The 19,853-nt window shown below is 40.4% G+C and overlaps 1 protein-coding gene across 7 annotated transcripts in view; it reads left to right on the forward strand.

Annotated features, from left to right (window-relative positions):
• The window catches only part of Kdm5c (lysine demethylase 5C), a 37,171-nt gene that overhangs the window by 13,862 nt on the left and 3,456 nt on the right, over positions 1-19,853 (forward strand). For 5 of the 7 annotated variants that reach the window (XM_051178699.1, XM_051178701.1, XM_051178700.1 and 2 more), the window contains exons 9-22: positions 813-932; positions 1,057-1,215; positions 5,690-5,871; positions 5,969-6,131; positions 11,755-11,874; positions 11,982-12,176; positions 15,680-15,861; positions 15,940-16,064; positions 16,225-16,372; positions 17,047-17,152; positions 17,705-18,063; positions 18,677-18,815; positions 19,260-19,439; positions 19,600-19,737. In XM_051178699.1, the coding sequence (XP_051034656.1) occupies positions 813-932; positions 1,057-1,215; positions 5,690-5,871; positions 5,969-6,131; positions 11,755-11,874; positions 11,982-12,176; positions 15,680-15,861; positions 15,940-16,064; positions 16,225-16,372; positions 17,047-17,152; positions 17,705-18,063; positions 18,677-18,815; positions 19,260-19,439; positions 19,600-19,737 (2,316 nt within the window). The remainder of the gene's footprint in view (positions 1-812; positions 933-1,056; positions 1,216-5,689; positions 5,872-5,968; positions 6,132-11,754; positions 11,875-11,981; positions 12,177-15,679; positions 15,862-15,939; positions 16,065-16,224; positions 16,373-17,046; positions 17,153-17,704; positions 18,064-18,676; positions 18,816-19,259; positions 19,440-19,599; positions 19,738-19,853) is intronic. The other 2 variants (XM_051178703.1, XM_051178705.1) reach the window with 1 other exon arrangement.

Raw genomic sequence — 19,853 nt, forward strand, 5'->3', positions numbered from 1 at the left:
AATTTATACTCCTGTACTGTGGGAACTCCAGATTACCTATGGGGTATTATGATTAGATGGACTGTGTGGTGATGAACTATGTGTATTGACTTGTAAGCTGATGTTAAAACTGATGTTAAAAACCCTGAGTTGTAGTAATTGACAAGATAGTAAATGTGGGTGTTTTTGTTTTTGTTTTTTTTTTTTTTTTGCTTGTTTGGTTTATTGTTTGTTTTGTTGAGGTAGTGTCTCACTGTATAGCACAACTGGAGGCCTCTAACTCACATCAGTCAATCAGTCTTCCTTCCTCAGCCTTCCAGAGCCTGGGATTATGGGTGTGAGGTACCATGCCCACATTAAAGGAAAATTCAGACTAGTGATTAGGGAAGATGTCAAGAATGAGCTTTAAGTGATAGGGTTAACTATCTATGATAGACCCTATAGCTATTCATTGAACCTAGGGCTTTGAGCATGCTAAGGAAGTACTTTTTTATTTTTATTTTGAACTCACTTTGTGGCCCAGACAGGCCTTAAACTTGTAGAAACTGGAATTAGGGGCTTGCACCACCACCTTGGGACTAAGTCGTTAATACATGAACGTTGCGGGAGGACACTTCATATCCAAACCCTAACAATGAGCAGAGGTGTGATAGAAATGCTTATGTGGCATGAGTAGATGTGCTAAGTTGAGATGCTAAGAAGGAAAAGGTAGAGCTATAAAGTAAGGAAGGCTATTCTCCTTCCCTACTCGTATCCCATGTTTCCCTTCCACTTGAGATGATTCTCTCTTTGCCTCTGTTTTTATGACTTGTTCTCTCTCCTTTGGGTTTTAGGAGTGTAAGCGGCCCCCTGAAGCCTTTGGCTTTGAGCAAGCTACCCGGGAATATACACTGCAGAGCTTTGGGGAGATGGCTGACTCCTTTAAAGCTGACTACTTCAACATGCCTGTGCACGTAGGTGATGGAGGGCTGGGGTAGTTCTGGGGCTACTTTTATGGGCACTGGTACTGTACCTCCCCTGACTTAATGTGGACAGGATAAAATGAGCTCGGATCATCTACCTTCTTTGTTCCCCCAGATGGTACCCACAGAACTTGTAGAGAAGGAGTTCTGGCGGCTGGTGAATAGCATTGAGGAAGATGTGACTGTTGAGTATGGGGCTGACATCCATTCCAAAGAATTTGGCAGTGGTTTCCCTGTCAGTGACAGTAAGCGACACCTAACCCCAGAGGAGGAGGTGAGTGGGTGATTATCATGGTTGTATATGTCAACTTTATGAACTTGGGCAAGTCATTTAGTGTCTGAAAGAACTGTGTCTTTTGGATAATTATGCCTGCCTCAAGTAGTTGCTTTGAGATTTAGGTGAAGTGCTATATATAAAGAACACAGGCGAGGTAGTATCTGAAGTGTGTATGTATAAGATGCTTTTCCTCTCTCTGAGCCCTATTTCCTAATTTGTAATATGGGGGTATACCTGCCATGCAAATTTGTTATAAGAATTAAGTGAAAAGTAAATGAAGTGACCTAAGGAGTGCTTGGCTGTTTCATATGTCTTTAGTAAGTAGGATTTGTGTACACAGGTAGAATTGAGAGTCCAGGCTTAAACTGAGGGGAGAATGTATTTGGATTCAGGGATTTTGTCTTGTTGTTGTTTGTTTGTTTTCTTTTTTTTTCCTTTTATTTATTTATCTATCTATTTATTTATTTTTGGCTTGTTAGGTTTTAATTTAAACTTAAAAAATTGGTGCATAAAAATAAGCCAGGTAGTGGTGGCACACACCTTTAATGCCAGCACTCAGGCAGAGGCAGATGGATCTCTGTGAGTTTGAGAGCAAGGTACACAGAGAAACCCTGCCTTGAAGATCCAAAAAGACCCTAATATTTATCCAGGCATGGTGGGTGGTATACGCCTTTAATCCCAGTACTTGGGAGGCAGACTAAGCCTGGTCTACAGAGTGAGTTCCAGGATAGCCCAAGATACACAGAGAAACTCTGTTTAAAATAAATAAATAAATAGATAGATAGATAAATAAATAAATAAATAAATTGTGTGTGTGTGTGTGTGTGTGTGTGTGTGTGTGTGTGTGTGTGTGTGTATGGGTTGGAGAGATGGTTCAGTAGTTAACAGCACTTGTTGCTTTTACGAAAGACCCAAATTTGATCCCAATGTCCACAACTGCCTATAACTAGAGCTCTAGGAGACCCAGTATTCTTTTCTGGCCTCCATGGGTACTTAGGGGGCACATATGCATACACTTACTTAAAAATAAGATTTAATCTTTTTTTGATTAGTCTTTACATTTTTATTTTATATACATAAGTATTTTACCTGTATCTGATCTTGGAGTTACAGTTGTTAGCTGCCATGTGGATGCTGGGAATTAATCCCAGATCCTTTGGAAGAACAGTCAGTGCTCTTAACTGCTGAGCCATCTCTCCAGCCCCAGTAAAAATTAATCCTGATGGGTGGAGTGGTATTGGCACACACATTTAACCCCAGCATTTAGGAGGCAGAGGCAGGTGGATCTCTATGAGTTCAAGGCCAATGTTTCTAAAACATGTATACATTGTGTAATCAGTAAATATTTTCTAAAACATTTTATCATAAAAAACATTTAAAATCCTTTCATAAAGTTTTTTGAAATATATAGCATATAATTATTGTTTCTAGTTATCCAACTGTGCATTAACATACTAGAATTTTCTGCTTCTAATTTTAACTTAGTATTCATTAATCTTTCTGTGTATCTCTCCCTTGTACTCCACTGTTTTTAGGAACCAGCTTTTTACTGTTAATATCTAAGCAATCAATTTTTTTTTTAATATTCCACATTGCCTTCCTGTGCCTGGCTTATTTTGCTTAATGTAGTGATCACCAGTTCCATCTATGCTGCCACAAATAACAAGATTTCATCCTTTTTAATGGCTGAATAGTATTCCTGTGTGTGTGTGTGTGTGTGTGTGTATGTATGTATTTGTATATTTCATTTTTTTGGTTGATAGGCAACTTAGGCTGGTTTCCTTTTCTTGGCTGTTTTGTAAATAAACAAATAATAAAAAGCAAACTCCATGTTACAGTAAAACATGGTAGTACAGATAGCTTTGCAACATACTGATTTTGTTTCTCTTGGTTATATAACCTGTAGTGGAATTGCTACATTATATGATATTGGGTTTTTTTTTTTTTTTTTTTTTTTTTCTGTTTTTGTTTTTCAATTTTTATTGTGTATGCCAGATCTCATTACAGGTGGTTGTGAGCCACCATGTGGTTGCTGGGAATTGAATTCAGGACCCCTGGAAGAGCAGCCAGTGCTCTTAAACATGGAGCCATCTCTTCAGCCCCCATTATATAATAGTTTTATTTTCAGCATGGTTTTGAAGAACTTCCATACTGTTTTTTCAGCATGGCTATACTGATTTATTTATGTATTTTTCAAGGTTTATTTATTATATATATATAGCATTCTGCCTGCATGTATGCCTGCATGCCAGAAGAGGGCACCAGATTTCATTACAGGTGATTGCTGGGAATTGAATTCAGATCCTTTGGAAGACCAGCTAGTGTTCTTAATCACTGAGCCATTTCTCCAGCCCCCCTGATTTACATTTTTACTACAATACTCAGGCCTTCCCTTTATTCCATATCACTGCTAGTGTTGTTGTTTATCATTTCGCTATACTGGAGATTGAACACAGGGCTTTTGTGCATGCTAGGCAAGTATTCTACCACCTGTTTTTCATCCCTTGTCTATTTGTCTTTTTTTTTTTTACTTACTAAAACTTTATTATAAAATAGTTATAAATAAAAGTAATCACACAGAACTGTGATTATGATAAGAGTCATTTTTACCAAAGTCAGGTAATATCTCATTGTGGGCTTGGCTTATGTTTCTGTGATGATTAATGATGGAGCATTTTTCATATAGTTTCTTGTTGCTTTTATGTCATTTTAACAATTATTGAATCTTTCCATTGTTGATAACCGTTTATATCTACCTATTATCTGTTTTAAAATCAGGTTATCTGCTCCCCCCTCCCATGGTTTATATTCTGTTAGGCAAATAGTTATTGTTATTGTTTTTTTTTTTTTGTTTGCTTGTTTGTTTAGCTTTTTTCACTTTTTTTTTTTTTTTAATGTGGGGAGAGGTCATAGGATCTTGCTATGTAGCCCTGGTCTGGTTCTCAGCATCAGCTCCTGTTAAACTTGTGGCAGTCTGTCTCTTTCTTCTTAGCCTTCTGAGTGCTGGGATTATAAGCATGTGTCTCTATACCTACCTTGCCTTTGTTTCCGTTGCTATACATAGGCTGTTTAGTTTGTTGCAATGGCATTTATCTTTTTATTGTTGTTTCTTGTGCTTCTGAACTTTTGTATAAGAAAGTGTTGCCCATTTCAATGTCCTGTAGCATTTTCCACATTTTGTTTTGTAGATTCATAGTTTTAAGTCGTAGATTGAAGTTTTAACCTGTTTAGAGTTAAAATGAGATGGGGGCCTAATTTTTTATCCAGCATCATTTATTAGAAAGTGTTCTTTTGTTTTATTTGTTTATTTATTGTGTTGTTTTGTAGAGATTAGGCTTCATTATATCTCCCTGGCTGGCTTAGAACTCACTGTGTAGACCAGACTGGCCTTGAATTTACAGAGGTCTGTCTTCCTCTGCCTCCTGAGTGCTAGGATTAAAGGCATGTACTGTCATGCCCAGTTTCATTTTATTTTTTGACATGGTATTTCAGTGTAGCCCAGGATAGCCTCTAATTTGTGGCCCTCTTGTTTCAACCTCCCAATTGCTAGCATTAATAGGTATATGTCACATCATATCTCTAGGACTTTTGTTGAAAACATTTGGCAGAGCAGGCCTTATGGTAGATATATATCCATAAGCTTCCTGAAGTTAAAGTGATTTCGGTTGAAATTTTGCATGTGTGCATTTGGGGGGAAGAAGTGTAGAAGACTCATACATTGTTAGGTATGATGCCAAATGGTATACAAAAGCAAAAAAAAAAAAAACTTAAAATTTAAGTTCTTGTTGAGTGTGATCACTCACTCTCAGCCCTTAAAAGGCTCAGGCAGTATTGTAACTTTGTTGGTTTGGGCTACAGATTGAGATCCCGTTGTAAATTTAAAAAATGGGGCTGAGGAGATGGCTTAGTTGGTAAAGTGAGTGCTGTGTAAGCATGAGGACCCAGGTTTGGATCTCTAGTAACCACATAAAAAAGCCAGGTATGATAGCTTGTCACTATTACTCTAGTGCTGAGGGAAGGTAGACAGAGACAGGGAGGTAAGCAGAATCATTTTAGCCAATTGGTGAACTCTGGGATCAGAGAGAGATCCTGTCTCAAAAACTAACATGGATAATAATAGAGAAAGATACCTGATGTTGACCTCTGGCCTCCATGTCACACATATGTACCCACAAAAACATACAATACACTGTACGTACACACACACACACACACACACACAGTAAATAAAACAAAATAAAAATTCTGCTCTTGGTAATTTAGGCCTGTAATCCCAGCTACTCAGGAGATTGAGGCAAGAGGATCATAAGCTCAAGGCCTATCTCAAAATAAAAATAGAAAAGACTCAGGCTAAAGTGGTAGAACAGTGCCTTGAATATGTGAAGCTCAAGGTTCAGTCCTTAGTAGCGGGGGGGGGGGGGGGGGGGAATCTCTGTTCCTCATCCTTCTGTACAAATGCTTGATCTGACAGGAGTACGCTACAAGTGGTTGGAACCTGAACGTGATGCCTGTATTAGAGCAGTCTGTATTGTGCCACATCAATGCAGATATATCTGGCATGAAGGTACCCTGGCTCTATGTGGGCATGGTGTTCTCAGCCTTCTGCTGGCATATTGAGGATCACTGGAGTTACTCCATTAACTACCTCCACTGGTGAGTGGGACCATGGTGAGCTGGGGAGGCAGTCCAGTGGGCTCTCTACATAACTTTATATGACCATTCTGTATGTATCCCCTTTTAACTTGAGCAGGGGTGAGCCAAAAACCTGGTATGGGGTCCCATCGCTTGCAGCAGAACACTTGGAAGAAGTGATGAAGAAGCTGACACCTGAGCTTTTTGATAGTCAGCCTGATCTTCTTCACCAACTTGTTACCCTCATGAATCCTAACACCCTCATGTCCCATGGTGTGCCGGTGAGTACCCAGAAACAGAAGCAAGGGGTAGGAATGATGCACTGATGACTTTTGTGGTAGTATTTGTAGTCTTCACTTGGGGTTTATCATTGCTTTTTCTTATTTCTGTTCTTCCTTGACTAGGCTGTAGGTCTGATTGCTCTGAGATCCGTGGTTATCATGGTTGATTAAACATACAATGTGATAGAGTTCTCTGGGCCATGTGTTTGAGGGAAGTACCTTAGGGATGCCTTATTTTCATATCTAGGTTCCAGCTAGTGGAAAAGGGAAATGGAGGAAGGACGGGGCTAGAAAGTCTTGCTTTTCTTTTTAATTTTATTCATTTTTATGTGTGTATGTGTGTCTTTGAGTGTCTGTATATGTACCACATGCATGCAGTTCCCATGGAGGCCAGAGAATGGTGTTAAATCCCCTAGAACAGAAGTTATACATGGTTATTATGAGTCACTATGTGAATGTTGAGAACCAAACTCAGATCCTCTGCAAGAGCAGCAAGTGCTCTTACCCACTGTGCTATCTTTCCAAAACAAGAAAGAAAAAAGAATACTGGGAAATGGGATCTTATTCTGGATGATCAAATACTACCTACAGATTGGAGGTCATGTTTTTAATGAAAAAAGGTATTCTGTTTTTCTGCTCATAAAGTAGAAGTCATTTAAAAAAAAAAAAAAAAGATTGATTGATTTATTATGTATACAGTGCTCTGCCTACATGTATGCCTGCAGGCCAGAAGAGGGCACCAGATTTCATTACAGATGGTTGTGAGCCACCATGTGGTTACTGAGACTTTAACCCAGGACCTCTGGAAGAGCAGCCAGTGCTCTTAACCACTGAGCTGTCTCTCCAGCCCCACAGTATTTTTCTTGTTGATGGCTTACCAGCTTCTTTAACCAGTTGCTGCTTTGCTGCTGCCTTTGTCTTGCCCTTCTTATAGACTGTGTAATTCTCAGTACCTCTAGGCTCTTTAGATTGGCAGTATACATTTCAATTCAAATCACCTGTGAGTTTCATGTTCCTACTTGGCAGGCTACAGTTTAGTAAGCTATGTTTATGTCTGTGTCATGTCATGTTGTGTGTGTTGCACCTGTCCCCCACTATGCTCCCTTTGGGATAGGTCATTTCTTTTAAAGAAGTACACCTCCTTTCCAAAAAATGGCAAATAGGTCATTCCCTAGTCCCTCTATCCTAAACATTTGTTATATTTCTGTGGGTTTTTTTTTTTTTTTTTATAATCTCTTGTCTGTTATATATGCTCTAGAACTGCAGTGTCCAGTTTGATAGTTGTTAACCACGTGTAGCCACTGACCATTTCAAATGTGTCTAGTCCCAGATGAAATGTACTGAGTATAAAATGGATATTGGAATTCAAGACATAGTAAAGTATCTCATGAATACTTTTCTATAACACCTACACAATGTGATGATGACACATGATAAATGATGATAAATAAAAAAATAAAGTTATTTTACTTTTTTTTTAACGTTTTTAATGTGGTTACTAAAGAATTTTCACGTGGCCAGGCTTCTTGTTATGTACCCTATAATCTGAGCTGTTTGAGAAGCTAAGTCAAGAGGAGCCTAAGTTCAAGGCCTGCAGCTTGGTGGAACATTGTCTAGTATTCACAAGGCCCTGGCTCCAGTACTCAGTACCAGGAAAGGAAGAACATTTTTTTCTAAGCACCTTTGTGCCTAGTATACTTCTCTTGGACAGTGCTGCTCTAGTATGGTTTTATGACTGCCATTGTCATTTTTAAAAACAGCTTTATTGCTGTTTACATTCTGTAAAATTCACCTAATTTAGTTTTATAATCTAGGTGTCCTTACAGAGGTTTGCTGTCCTCACTGTAGTCAATTTTAAAAAACATTTTGCCACCCCAGAAAAACACTTTATACTCATGTACAGTCTCTCTCCAGTCTAACCTGTAGGACTAGGCATCCATGCAATTTATTTTCTGCTTCTAGATTTGTCTATCTTGCTAGTTCATACAAGTAGAATACTGTTTGATCTTTTATGGGAGGCTTCTCTCAGTGGGTTTTCAAGGTTCATCCATGTTGCAGCATGTATCTGAACTTCATTCTTGTTATGGCCCAATAATATTCATTTCACTCTTTGGGTTTAAATTTTTGTTGTTGTTATTTATTCATACTGCTCAGTTTTTGGGTCAGTGAAATGGCTTAATGGATCTTAACCACCCAGCCTAGAGACCTGAATTTAATTTCCAGGACCCACATGATGGAAGAAAAGAACCATATTACTCCTTTTCAGTAGCTGTAGAATAGAATGACTCAGCTGGGCATTGGTGGTGCATGCCTTTAATTCCAGCACCCGAGAGGCAGAGGCAGGTGGATCTCTGTGAGTTCGAAGCCAGCCTGGTCTACAGAATGAGTTCCATGACAGGCTCCAAAATAATACAGAGAAACCCTGTCTCGAATAACTTAAAAAAAAAAAAAAAGAAAGAAAGAAAGAAAAGAAAATAGAATGACTGTTTCTTGTTGATTTTGTTGTTCAGAGACTACTGCAGTATGTAATAGCTTGGGCTAACCTTAAACTTGTTAGGTAGTTCAGGCTGTCCTCAAACTTGAGATTCTCCTGCTTCAGCCTTCTAGATGCTGGGATTGTAGGCAGGTACCACCACATCTAGATAGATTTTTTTTTTTTTTTTTTTTTTTTTTTTTTTTAATCATCACATAGGAAACAATAAAGTAACACTGGCAAAATGGGCTTAAGAGGAAATCAGGAGCATTATTTTCCTAGGTCTGCTGTCTAGAGCTTCTCTGGAACTTGGCTTTTCCATCCATGGGAATAGATTATTCAACAAATACTGCTGAAGTTCTTTCTGTGTACAAGGACACTGGTCACCACCCTGATGGGCAATAAAGAATTCCTGCCTTGGGTGTGTACCCATGAGTGGAAGACAACAGTAAACAATTAAAATAAATCGAGAGACATCATAGAACACCAGACTGGGCCATTTAGTACTGGAGTATCTGGACCAGGTTTGTAAAAGTATATATATGGTTAATTTGTTTCCTTAACCAAGAAGTTTCACAATTGTAAAGATGAACAGTCAGTGCCCAATGTTCAGTCCTTGGTAAGATACTAAGAATTTCTTGCCCGATTCCTGGCTTCTTTATCCATGTGATCAAGGAGTTTATTCCAGAGGAATTTTGGCAAGGCATGCCGTGGTCACCGTTTATTTATTTGCAAAACATTTCTGGAGTGTTGGAGAGATGGGCCAGCAGTTAAGAGCACTGGCTGCTCTTCCAGAGGACACGGGTTCAATTCCCAGCCTTGGCATGGCAGCTCACTGAGTGTCTGTAATTCCAGTTCCAGGGGCTCTGATGCAAATGCATATAAAATAAAGTTAAAAAACAAAACAAAACAAAAAAAAAAAAATTCTGGTAATTGCTGATGGAAGCCATAGCAGTAACAAAAGCAAGAAATGTTTCAAAACTCACTGCTTTAAGAAGAAGAAAATGATAGTGATACACTATTAATGGGATGATTTATATTAGATGTTGATCTGCCTCAAATTATTCTGGAATATGTATTAGCAGGCTAATGAGATGTATATATAGCTCAGAGGTCATTGCCTTAATTGCTAGCACCAAGTAAATAAATAATAACAAACAAAAGAAAGAAAGTACCTTTCTGCAAGAATTTGGTTCTTATCCTGGCACTTAATCCTTTTACTCCATGTTGGCTAGCATTGGATGTTCATCTTTAAACATTTTGTGAAACTTCTTGGTTATAGAAACAAATTAAGCAGCTGGTGATGGTGGCTCACAACTTTAATCCCAGTACTCAGGAGGCAGAGGCTGGTGGATCTCTGTGAGTTCAAGGCCAGCCAGGAAGGAATGGAGGGAGGAAGAGAAAGAAAGAGATCAAACATATAAATGGTTACTTCCACTCCTTATTGAAGCCCAATAAAATGACAAAAAAGGATTTTAAAAGATAAATCATAGAGGTGGAAAAAACAGGAGACAGTGGTAACATTCTTTTTTTTTAAATTGACATCTTAAAAATACTTTGTGTGCGTGTGTGCAGGAAAAACTCATACACAAAGTATGAGTATTTTTTTACTACAGACAGAAAGTGTGAGTATTTTTTAGGGGGGAAGGGGAATTTGAGAATCTGAGTAGTGTAAGGGAAAAAAAAAAAAAAAAAAAAAAAAACCCTCTAGAATTTCCCAAAGTAAATGGTTTAGCCAGATCATTCATCCTTCATTGAAGCTTACAAGTTGATAATTGCCACCTATGTACTTTCTTGGCGCTTCCATTCAGCATTTTTTGGTCTCTTAAAAATAAGCAGGCAACCGAAAATTATCTAGTAATCAAAATGAAACAAAAACCCTAGGGGAAAAAAAAAATAACCAAATAGTAAGAAAGCAACTTGGAGAAATAGGCTAGGCAGGAAGGGGTAAACGTTAAAAGGAAAACAGAATACCTTCAAATATCTTTTTTTTTTTTTTTTGGTGGTTTTAGTTATCCATGGTCAATTGTAGTTCAAAAATATTTAGTAAGAAATTCCAGAAATGAACAATTGTTTTAAAATGACATGCTATTCTGAATACAGTGATAAGATCTCATGTTACTATGCACACGAGAAAGATAAGTCTGCTTGAAGCTGGATATGTTGACACACACCTATAGTTCCAGCACTGGAGTGGCTGAAGTAGGATTGTGAGTTCAAGGCTAGCCTAGGTTACATATGTAGTAATCACCCCATATCCAAAAGCAAAACACCCCAAAAACAAAGCTGAGAGACTTACAGAAAGGTAAAAAATGTATAGGAAAGGGTGTTTGGCCTTCTACCAAAAAAGTTAAGGCTCAAATTAGTTTATGTATAGAAAACTAAGCCAATTGAGAAAGTGGGTGCTGTCCTCTGGAGTTGGACTTATTGGCAGTTACGAGCCACCAGTATGGGTGTTGGGAATCCAACTCAGTCCCTCTGCAAGAACATTCTTAACTGTTGAGCCATCTTTCTAGCCAGACAATGCTACTTTTTGTTGTTGTTTTAAGGCAGGGATTAAACTCACATGCCACTATGCCTGGCTGACAATGCTACTTTTAATATAGTTCAGATCCATATTATTATTTTTGTTGTTGTTGTTGTTATCATCATCATCATTATTTTGAGACAGGGTTTCTTTGTGTAGCCCTGGCTGTCCTGGTATTGGGATTAAAGGCGTGTGCCACCACTGCCCGGTTCAGATCCATATTATTTAGAATGGTTAAGGCTAATATTCAAATAACAGAAGAGATGAATATGGACCCAGGAAAAGAAAGAATAACATCACTTGCTGTTTTTGTGACTGGTATCATAGAAGTATTTGATAATAAAACAAATGAATATTAATGTAAAATCATCATCATCTTAGTACAAAGTGATACTTACAATTTTATTAAACTAGTAACAAAAAAGTTGAAGTGATTTGATGCATGTTTCCTGTCTCTTGTGACTTCAATTACTTTTCAGAACAGAGGCGTGGGATTCTGTTGTCATACTCATTTCCTTGAAGCTTTCCTTTGTCTCCTTTAGGACCCTGCTTTAGGTCAGATTGCTGGCAACTAGAAAGCCTTGATTTATCTCAGTGGTCTTAGTCTCTTTTACCTCCCTTAGGTTGTTCGAACAAACCAGTGTGCAGGAGAATTTGTCATCACTTTTCCTCGTGCTTACCACAGTGGATTCAACCAAGGCTATAACTTCGCTGAGGCAGTCAACTTCTGCACTGCTGACTGGGTGAGTCTGGAGTGTGGTGGTCGGTAAGAGAAGCAGAAAGTTTGTGGGGAAGCAAAGATACCACTTCCTTCAGGCTTGAACAAGTTCAATTTTGAACCTGTCCACAGCTGCCTGCTGGGCGCCAGTGCATTGAGCACTACCGCCGGCTACGAAGATACTGTGTCTTTTCTCATGAGGAGCTTATTTGCAAGATGGCTGCCTGTCCAGAGAAGCTGGATCTAAACCTAGCAGCAGCTGTACACAAAGAAATGTTCATTATGGTACAGGAGGAGCGGCGTCTACGAAAAGCTCTACTGGAAAAGGTGAGTGGTGGTGCTTTTGATCCAGGCATCCTAACCTGGTAAAGGTTGGGGAAGACCAGAGTAACTGCCAGGGATAGATGTAGCTTTTATTCTTGGAGTGTAGTGAAAAGAGGTAGGTATACCAGAATTGAAAACCCGCATTCTGTTGTCAGTGCTTCAGTGCCTGGCAACCTTATACAGGTCAGTTTACCTGAGGGTAAGCTTCCTCATCTGAAAAATGGAATTCTGTTTGTCTTTTCAGGTACAGATATTGGTGTTCAATAATTGTAGGCTATGATAATAGCAGCTATTACCCTTATGCAAATGACCCACTAAAGTGACAGGCATACGAAACCCCTGTTGCTGATCATTTTGGTCATTTCATCAAGTTACTTGAAATGTGATAATCTCACTTTCCCACCCTGTAAAATGGCAATAAATTCTTAAGCTTGATTTTGTTTGTTTTCAAGACAGACTTTCTCTGCTAATATCCCTGGCTGTTCTATAACTTGCTCTGTAAACCAGGTTGTACTCTAACCCAGAGATTTGCCTGCCTCTGCCTCCCAAATGCTGGGATCAAAGGCATGGGCCACCACACCCAGCTTAAGCTTGTGTTTGTAATTGTGGTTGTAAAGCTTGAGTGAGTTGATATTTGTAAAAGAATCTATTATTAACCTTGCATTGTAGTAGCTGCTAATGTTAGTAGTATTATTAGTTAATGCATGAAGAAAATGAAGTATAGGATATTTCTTAGAAAATTCTATTTCATTTACTTACTGAGATGGGATATTTTTTGATCCTTCTTCACAATTTCCTTAGTCCTGAGATTCATAGGTATACTCCACTATACCTAGCTGTTTTCTTGAATTTCTTTTTTAAGATATTTTGCTGTTGTTGTTATAATTTATTTACAACTGAGTGTAATGGTGCACACCTTTAATTCCAGCATTCCAGAGGCATAAGCAGGCCAATCTCTATGAATAGTGAGTTTCAGGCCAGCCAAGGCTACATAGTAAGATCCTGTCTCAAAAGGGGGGGAGAGTTCTATTTATTTTTTATGTGTATGGGTATTTTGCCTGCACATATGTGAGTGCACTATGTGGTATGCAAGATGGGTATTAGATCCCCAGGAATTGAAGTTACAGACTGTTATGAGCTGTCGTGTGGGTTGGAACTGAACCCAGGCTCTCTGCAACACTTAAGTACTCTTAACTGCCGAGCCATTTCTCCAGCACCCCCAGCTATTTTCTTAATTTCCAATATTCCATCAACTTGGGTAGAATAATGTTGTCTTATAGAAAGTGATCCTACATCAATAGATTTTCCCTAAGCATGGCTATTGCTATACCTGCCTGTTTAGGGAACTGCTGTAGTGAGTATCCTCCATGAGATGGTGTAGGAGGTTTAGTATTATAGCTTAGTGACAAGAGTGTTACTTAGATGTGCAAGGTATTGGTTTCATCCCCAGCATTGCAAAAGAAAGAAAAGATTACAAAGGAATGCTGGTTTTAAGGGAACCTGAGAGACTTGTTCTTTGGGGTGATGCATTTTTAGTTTGAAGTTCATATACAGGCTGACTGTGGTAGTACATGCCTATAATCTAAGCGTTTAGCAAGCAGGGAGAATAGGATTGCCCTAAGTTTCTGGCCAGCCCAGGTTACATAGCAAGGCTTGTCTTAAAACATGCTCACATAGATACACACTTATAACTTTGCTGTGAGTGTTAGCTATAGTAATGTTAAAAGTCTGGGGCTTCTCATTTGTTGTATTAGTTGGTAAATCTCTTGGCTTTATCATGTACTTACCCTATGTTATTAAATGATGGCCCCATGCTGTACAACAGTATGAGAAGAAACAAAATCAAGATTGGAAGAAAAGACAATTACCTTCACATTTGGATAGAATTTTGTACATTTGGCACTTAGCTCAGAGATCGGTTTTGGAAACCCTAATCTTGATAGCTTTAAGATATGATGTGTATTTAGTATTTTTATGGAGATGACTTAGTATGTACACATGTCTGTGATTTGAAGCAACAAATCTAAGGGCTTCACCCTTCCAACATTCCTTAGCTTTCTATTCAGAATTGTCTACAGTCAAATTCTCACTTTGACAAGCTTCTGGCTTTCTCTGTTATCCTTTAGTAAAATGACATGTGCTTATGAGATGCATATTCTTACCTAAAAACTGAAACTAATATTTGTTGAGTATTTCTTAATTCATAGTGTTAATGTATTAAGTCCTTAATTGAAATATTTAGAATGATAGAGCAAGGATGATAGTTACTGCTGACAAGAGAAGCAAACGGAAAGATTTAAAAATTTTTGTGATCACAGCCCCATTAGTAGCAGTTTGTTTTTAAAGATGGTTTGTAAGACAGAACTATTGGAGCCAACATTTCTTGGTAAATTTCCTAAAGTTGCTCGTAATTGTTGTCTTTCAGTGACTGCAACCTATTTGCATATTTGGCTTTTCTTCATTTTAGGCAAGGATTGTTTTTTTTTTTTTCTTTGAATAAAAACCAAAACAAGCTATGCAGTTATGTTTCTATAAGGTCTATTGGTGCACAGTGTTTCCATTTGCTAAGCAGTAGAGTCTGGAACATACTGGAACAGTTGAATGACTGAAGCCAGCATTGTTTCCTAGGACAGACCTTGTATTTCCACCTCTCTGCTGCTTAGGTCCACATTGTTTATCTGTCACTTACAGCTCCTTTGTTCTCATTCTAATTTTTTTTGTTTATTTTTGTTTTAAGTGTTTTGTGTTTTCTTTCTTTTTTCTTTCTTTTCTTTTTCTTTCTTTCTTTTTTTTTTTTTTTTTTTTTTTTTTGCTTGTTTGTTTGTTTTTGTTATTTGAGACAGGGTTTCTCTGTATTGCTTTGGAGCCTGTCTTGGAATTAGCTCCATAGACCAGGCTGGCCTTGAACTCACAGAGATCCTCCTGCTTCTGCCTCCTGGATGCTGGAATTAAAGGTGTGCTCCACCAATGACGGACTATGTTTTGTGTTTTCATATCGGGTGGGTTCATGTGCAGTGGTGAGCCTGTGGAGGTCAGAGGACAACTTTTGGGAATCTATTTTCCCCTTCTCTCTAAAAACATGGGTTCTGGATTGAACTCAAATTACCAGACTTGTGCAACAAGTGCCTTTACCTGCTGAGTCATTTCGCTTGTCCTTGGTTTTGTGAGACAACAGCTAGCTGGCACTGAATTCACAGTAATCCTTCTGCCTTAGCCTTCTGAATGCTAAATTACAAGCCACAATGACTGCCTCCTAATCTGAATCTTACCCAGATTTTTCTCTTTATAATTTTTCTTCCTGAAGTCCACCTTGATCTGATCAATTGTGATCCATCAGGACCCCTGCTTTGAGATTGTGGACTTGACAGGGGGCAGATGTGATGTGAAGTTTGACCTTCCTATCTCCATGACAGTCATCATGGATTTAAGTTCTTCTGTGATGGCTGAGATGGAGGTTTCTGCCACCCTGTCTGGTTCTGAATAATGTATGGGTTGAATGCCCCCAGGGTATCACCGAGGCTGAGCGAGAGGCTTTTGAGCTGCTTCCAGATGATGAACGTCAGTGCATAAAGTGCAAGACCACATGTTTCCTATCTGCCCTGGCTTGCTATGACTGTCCAGATGGCCTTGTCTGCCTTTCTCACATCAATGACCTCTGCAAGTGCTCCAGTAGCCGGCAGTACCTTCGGTAAGTGTAGGGCCTACCTGAAGAAAGTAGGAGAGTGCAAACTTGGGCTAAAATGTGCTTTTTCTGGTCCTTTTCCAGGTATCGATACACCTTGGATGAGCTCCCTGCCATGCTGCATAAACTGAAAGTTCGAGCTGAGTCCTTTGACACCTGGGCTAACAAAGTACGAGTGGCTCTGGAGGTGGAAGATGGGCGCAAGCGCAGTGAGTAATTGCAGGATAGGATGGTGAGGGTGGGGTTGGAGGGACTCTACAGCCAAGTTTTCTTCTCTTTTTTTTCTGTATTCCTGGATTTTTCCCTCTGCATTTACTCTTTGCTTTACTTCCCTCTGCTTACTCCTTGTTGCTCTCATTCTTCCTCCAGGCCTTGAAGAACTTAGAGCACTAGAATCTGAGGCCCGTGAGCGAAGGTTTCCTAACAGTGAGCTGCTACAGCGATTGAAGAACTGCCTAAGTGAGGCAGAGGCTTGTGTGTCCCGGGCTCTGGGACTGGTCAGTGGCCAGGAAGCTGGGTATGTTGGTGTGAGGTGTTGCAGCACTGATAGCTTGTTGCTACTAAAAAGTATGTCACAACGGGCGGGTTCTAAATACAGTTGGGTCCATGAAACATTAGCAGGAAATTGCAAAGTGGAAGATGGCCTGGGAAGTACTGCAAAGTGCAAGGAAGACAGGCAGCTTTTCATGGAGGAGAGCCTTAGCCATAAGAAAACTTAGAAATGTTTATTTTATCAGTGTCTAGAAGATTTGAGAGGTAGGTTGAGGGATTTTATGGGCAGGGTAGACTGTGGAAAGTTTAAGGACTACAATAGAACACATACAAGGAAACCTGAACATAGTTGCAGTAGAGAGTGGATTATAAAGTATAAGGGCTGGCAGTGTAACTAAATGTTTACCTAGTATATGAGGCTCTGGGTTCTATCTCTGACTCCATGTTGATCAGTGGTGAATGTAAAATCTGGCTTATAAGCTAGTTTTTAAGCTCCATCACCTCCAACTGTTTCCCTCTCTCCTATCCCTTCAACCTATGAATATCTTAGATTTAAAAACTCTACTTGTAGCCTGGGCAAGTGTGGGAACATTGAGGTATAAGATCAAAGTAGAACAAATATGATGAGGAATGGTTTTGGCACAAATGGAAGGAGGGACCTGGGTTTGAATCTGAAATCTCACACATGAAACTCCATAGCCCCGACAGGGTGGCTGGTCTACAGATGACCCTGGCAGAGCTACGGGCTTTTCTGAGCCAGATGAACAACCTGCCTTGTGCCATGCACCAGATTGGGGATGTCAAGGTGAGGAGAGGTGGGCTTAGGTAAGACAGAGTGCATGTGTGAGAAAATAGTGGGAAGTATGAGCAAGGTTATAGATTTGGGACTTGGGCAGGTAGCAGGGATATGAGTACAAGATGCTGAATGAAGAGAGAGTTTGCTTAAGGAAGTAAAAGAGGAGGTTATAAGGGTGTTTGTTGGGCTTGAAACAATGAATGAAGTTTATAAAAACAAAAAAATGGAGAAGACAGAGGACCCCAGAATGAGCATGAGGGTTTATATAGCACAGTACTTCTTAGGGTAGAGGATCTCTAAGTGCTTTGAGAACAGATAAAGTAAAAGTACAAATTTTTGTTAATCATGTATAAAACTGCCTAGGAATGTGCATTTTAATACATTCCCCAGGGCATCATTATGAACAGTCAAGTGTTCAGAGAACTATTGTTTTAGAATTCAGTCCATGGTAGATTTCCTTTTCTCAGAAGGTTGAGTTGGGAGGTGCTGGAGCGAGTATGTGGTGGGACCTCTTAAGTGGCCTCAGCTGAAGGATTTGTTCTTCATCCTGTATTTTGGTAGGGTATTCTGGAACAGGTGGAAGCCTACCAGTCTGAGGCCCGTGAGGCCCTGGTCTCCCAGCCCTCCAGTCCAGGGCTGCTTCAGTCCCTGTTGGAGAGAGGGCAGCAGCTTGGGGTGGAGGTACCTGAAGCCCAGCAGCTCCAGCGTCAGGTGGAACAGGCACGGTGGCTGGATGAGGTAAAACGCACGCTGGCTCCCTCTGCCCGAAGGGGTACCTTGGCCATCATGCGGGGACTGTTGGTTGCGGGCGCCAGTGTAGCCCCTAGCCCTGCTGTGGATAAGGCCCAGGCAGAGCTTCAGGAGCTGCTGACCATCGCTGAACGCTGGGAAGAGAAAGCCCACCTCTGCTTGGAGGCCAGGTAAGTCCGGCCCTTCCCCTCCCTGCCATTCTTTACCTTCAAAATTTAGTGGAGAATAGCTGTGGGTGGCCTTGGGCATCACACCTATCCCTGTATAAGTAGTATATTGAGCTTCTCTGCTCTTTTGTTCTTGTCTCATTCTTTTTTTTTTTTTTTTTTTTTTTTTTTTTCTTTTTAAGTCTGTATACATAGAGGCAGAGGTAGGCTGATGGAAAAGCAGAGAACAGTATGTGTGGGTGTGTACATGTATCTTGTTCAAAAGCACAGGGAACAAATGAATGGGTGGATATAGGTAAAAAGATGACACACACATGGGTGTCTGACAGACTTCAGCCACAGAATACACAGTGGTTAGTATGTGAGCTTCTAGTAAGCTGACAGTGGCAAACATAGGTGCAAGCGCTATGGTAGAGGATATAATGGGTGCATGCAATCTGAGGAAAGCAGAGCCTGGCAACCATCTTTACCAACACAAAATCACAGAAGTATAACAAGAGGGAATAACAAGAGCCTAGCTAGCTGTGTATAGCTACTGCTCAGGCTGGGCTCTGATCCATAGGCTATGCCAAACCAGCCTGCTCCCCCCAGCCCCTTCTTTTGTTGTTGCTTTTAGGCAGAAGCACCCACCAGCCACACTTGAGGCCATAATCCATGAAGCAGAAAACATCCCTGTTCACCTGCCCAATATCCAGTCTCTCAAGGAGGCTCTGGCTAAGGCCCGGGCGTGGATTGCTGATGTGGATGAGATCCAAGTAAGAACCTCTCCATCCATCCACACCTAGACCTTCTATGTAGCTGGAAGAGATCATATACAGGGTTGTCCTGTGTTTGCATAGCTAGAGAGAGGAGTGAGGTAGCAGATATTTGAGGAGGCGAAATGTGTTTATAGAGCAGTGTTCTTAAGATAGGGACTTAGGAGGCTGACCAGAAGGAAGTGGGGTTCTGGTCAGGGTAAGGATGGTAGAACATGAGAATGGAAACGGTCAGGTAGTAGAGAGAAAAGGAAGACCACAAAAGCATATTTGATCCGCTATCCCTGAAGACTGATGGCTGCTCTGACAGAGCCAATCAGTAGATGCAGGTGTCATGCATGGTAGAAGGTATTTCACATATCAAATGTTTCTGCTCAGTCCAGACATGGAGAATTAGTGGATAATTGCAAATTCATCTTGCTTTTCTCTCTCGCCTGTGCTTAGAATGGTGACCACTACCCCTGCTTGGATGACTTGGAGGGCCTGGTAGCTGTGGGTCGGGACCTCCCTGTGGGGCTAGAGGAACTGAGACAGCTAGAGCTACAGGTACTGACAGCACACTCCTGGAGAGAGAAGGCCTCCAAGACCTTCCTCAAGAAGAACTCCTGCTACACATTATTGGAGGTGAGGCCTAGTATTTTACCTACATCCTCTTTTTGCCTGGACTGGCTGTTTTGAGGTAGTTTATATAAGAATAAGAGTTTTTGAGGGGGTATGGGAGAGGGGAGGAGAAGATATGGGAGGTAGGGAAGCCTGGTCATTTGCCTCTGTCTGCCTGCCTCAGGTGCTCTGCCCGTGTGCAGACGCCGGCTCAGACAGCACCAAACGCAGCCGGTGGATGGAGAAGGAGCTGGGGTTGTACAAATCTGACACAGAGCTGTTGGGGCTGTCTGCGCAGGACCTCAGGGACCCAGGCTCTGTGGTAAGAAGCTTAGATACAGATGGGTTAAGAGCCTGGTGATGATTGTCTGAACTTTGTGACCATGGGCAGACCACTTGCTCCTTGAGCTCAGTTTTCCTGGTTTGGGAGTGGGGTAT

Source organism: Phodopus roborovskii, unplaced genomic scaffold (assembly GCF_943737965.1).
Source record: "Phodopus roborovskii unplaced genomic scaffold, PHOROB, whole genome shotgun sequence".
NCBI classification, from domain to species: Eukaryota; Metazoa; Chordata; class Mammalia; order Rodentia; family Cricetidae; genus Phodopus; species Phodopus roborovskii.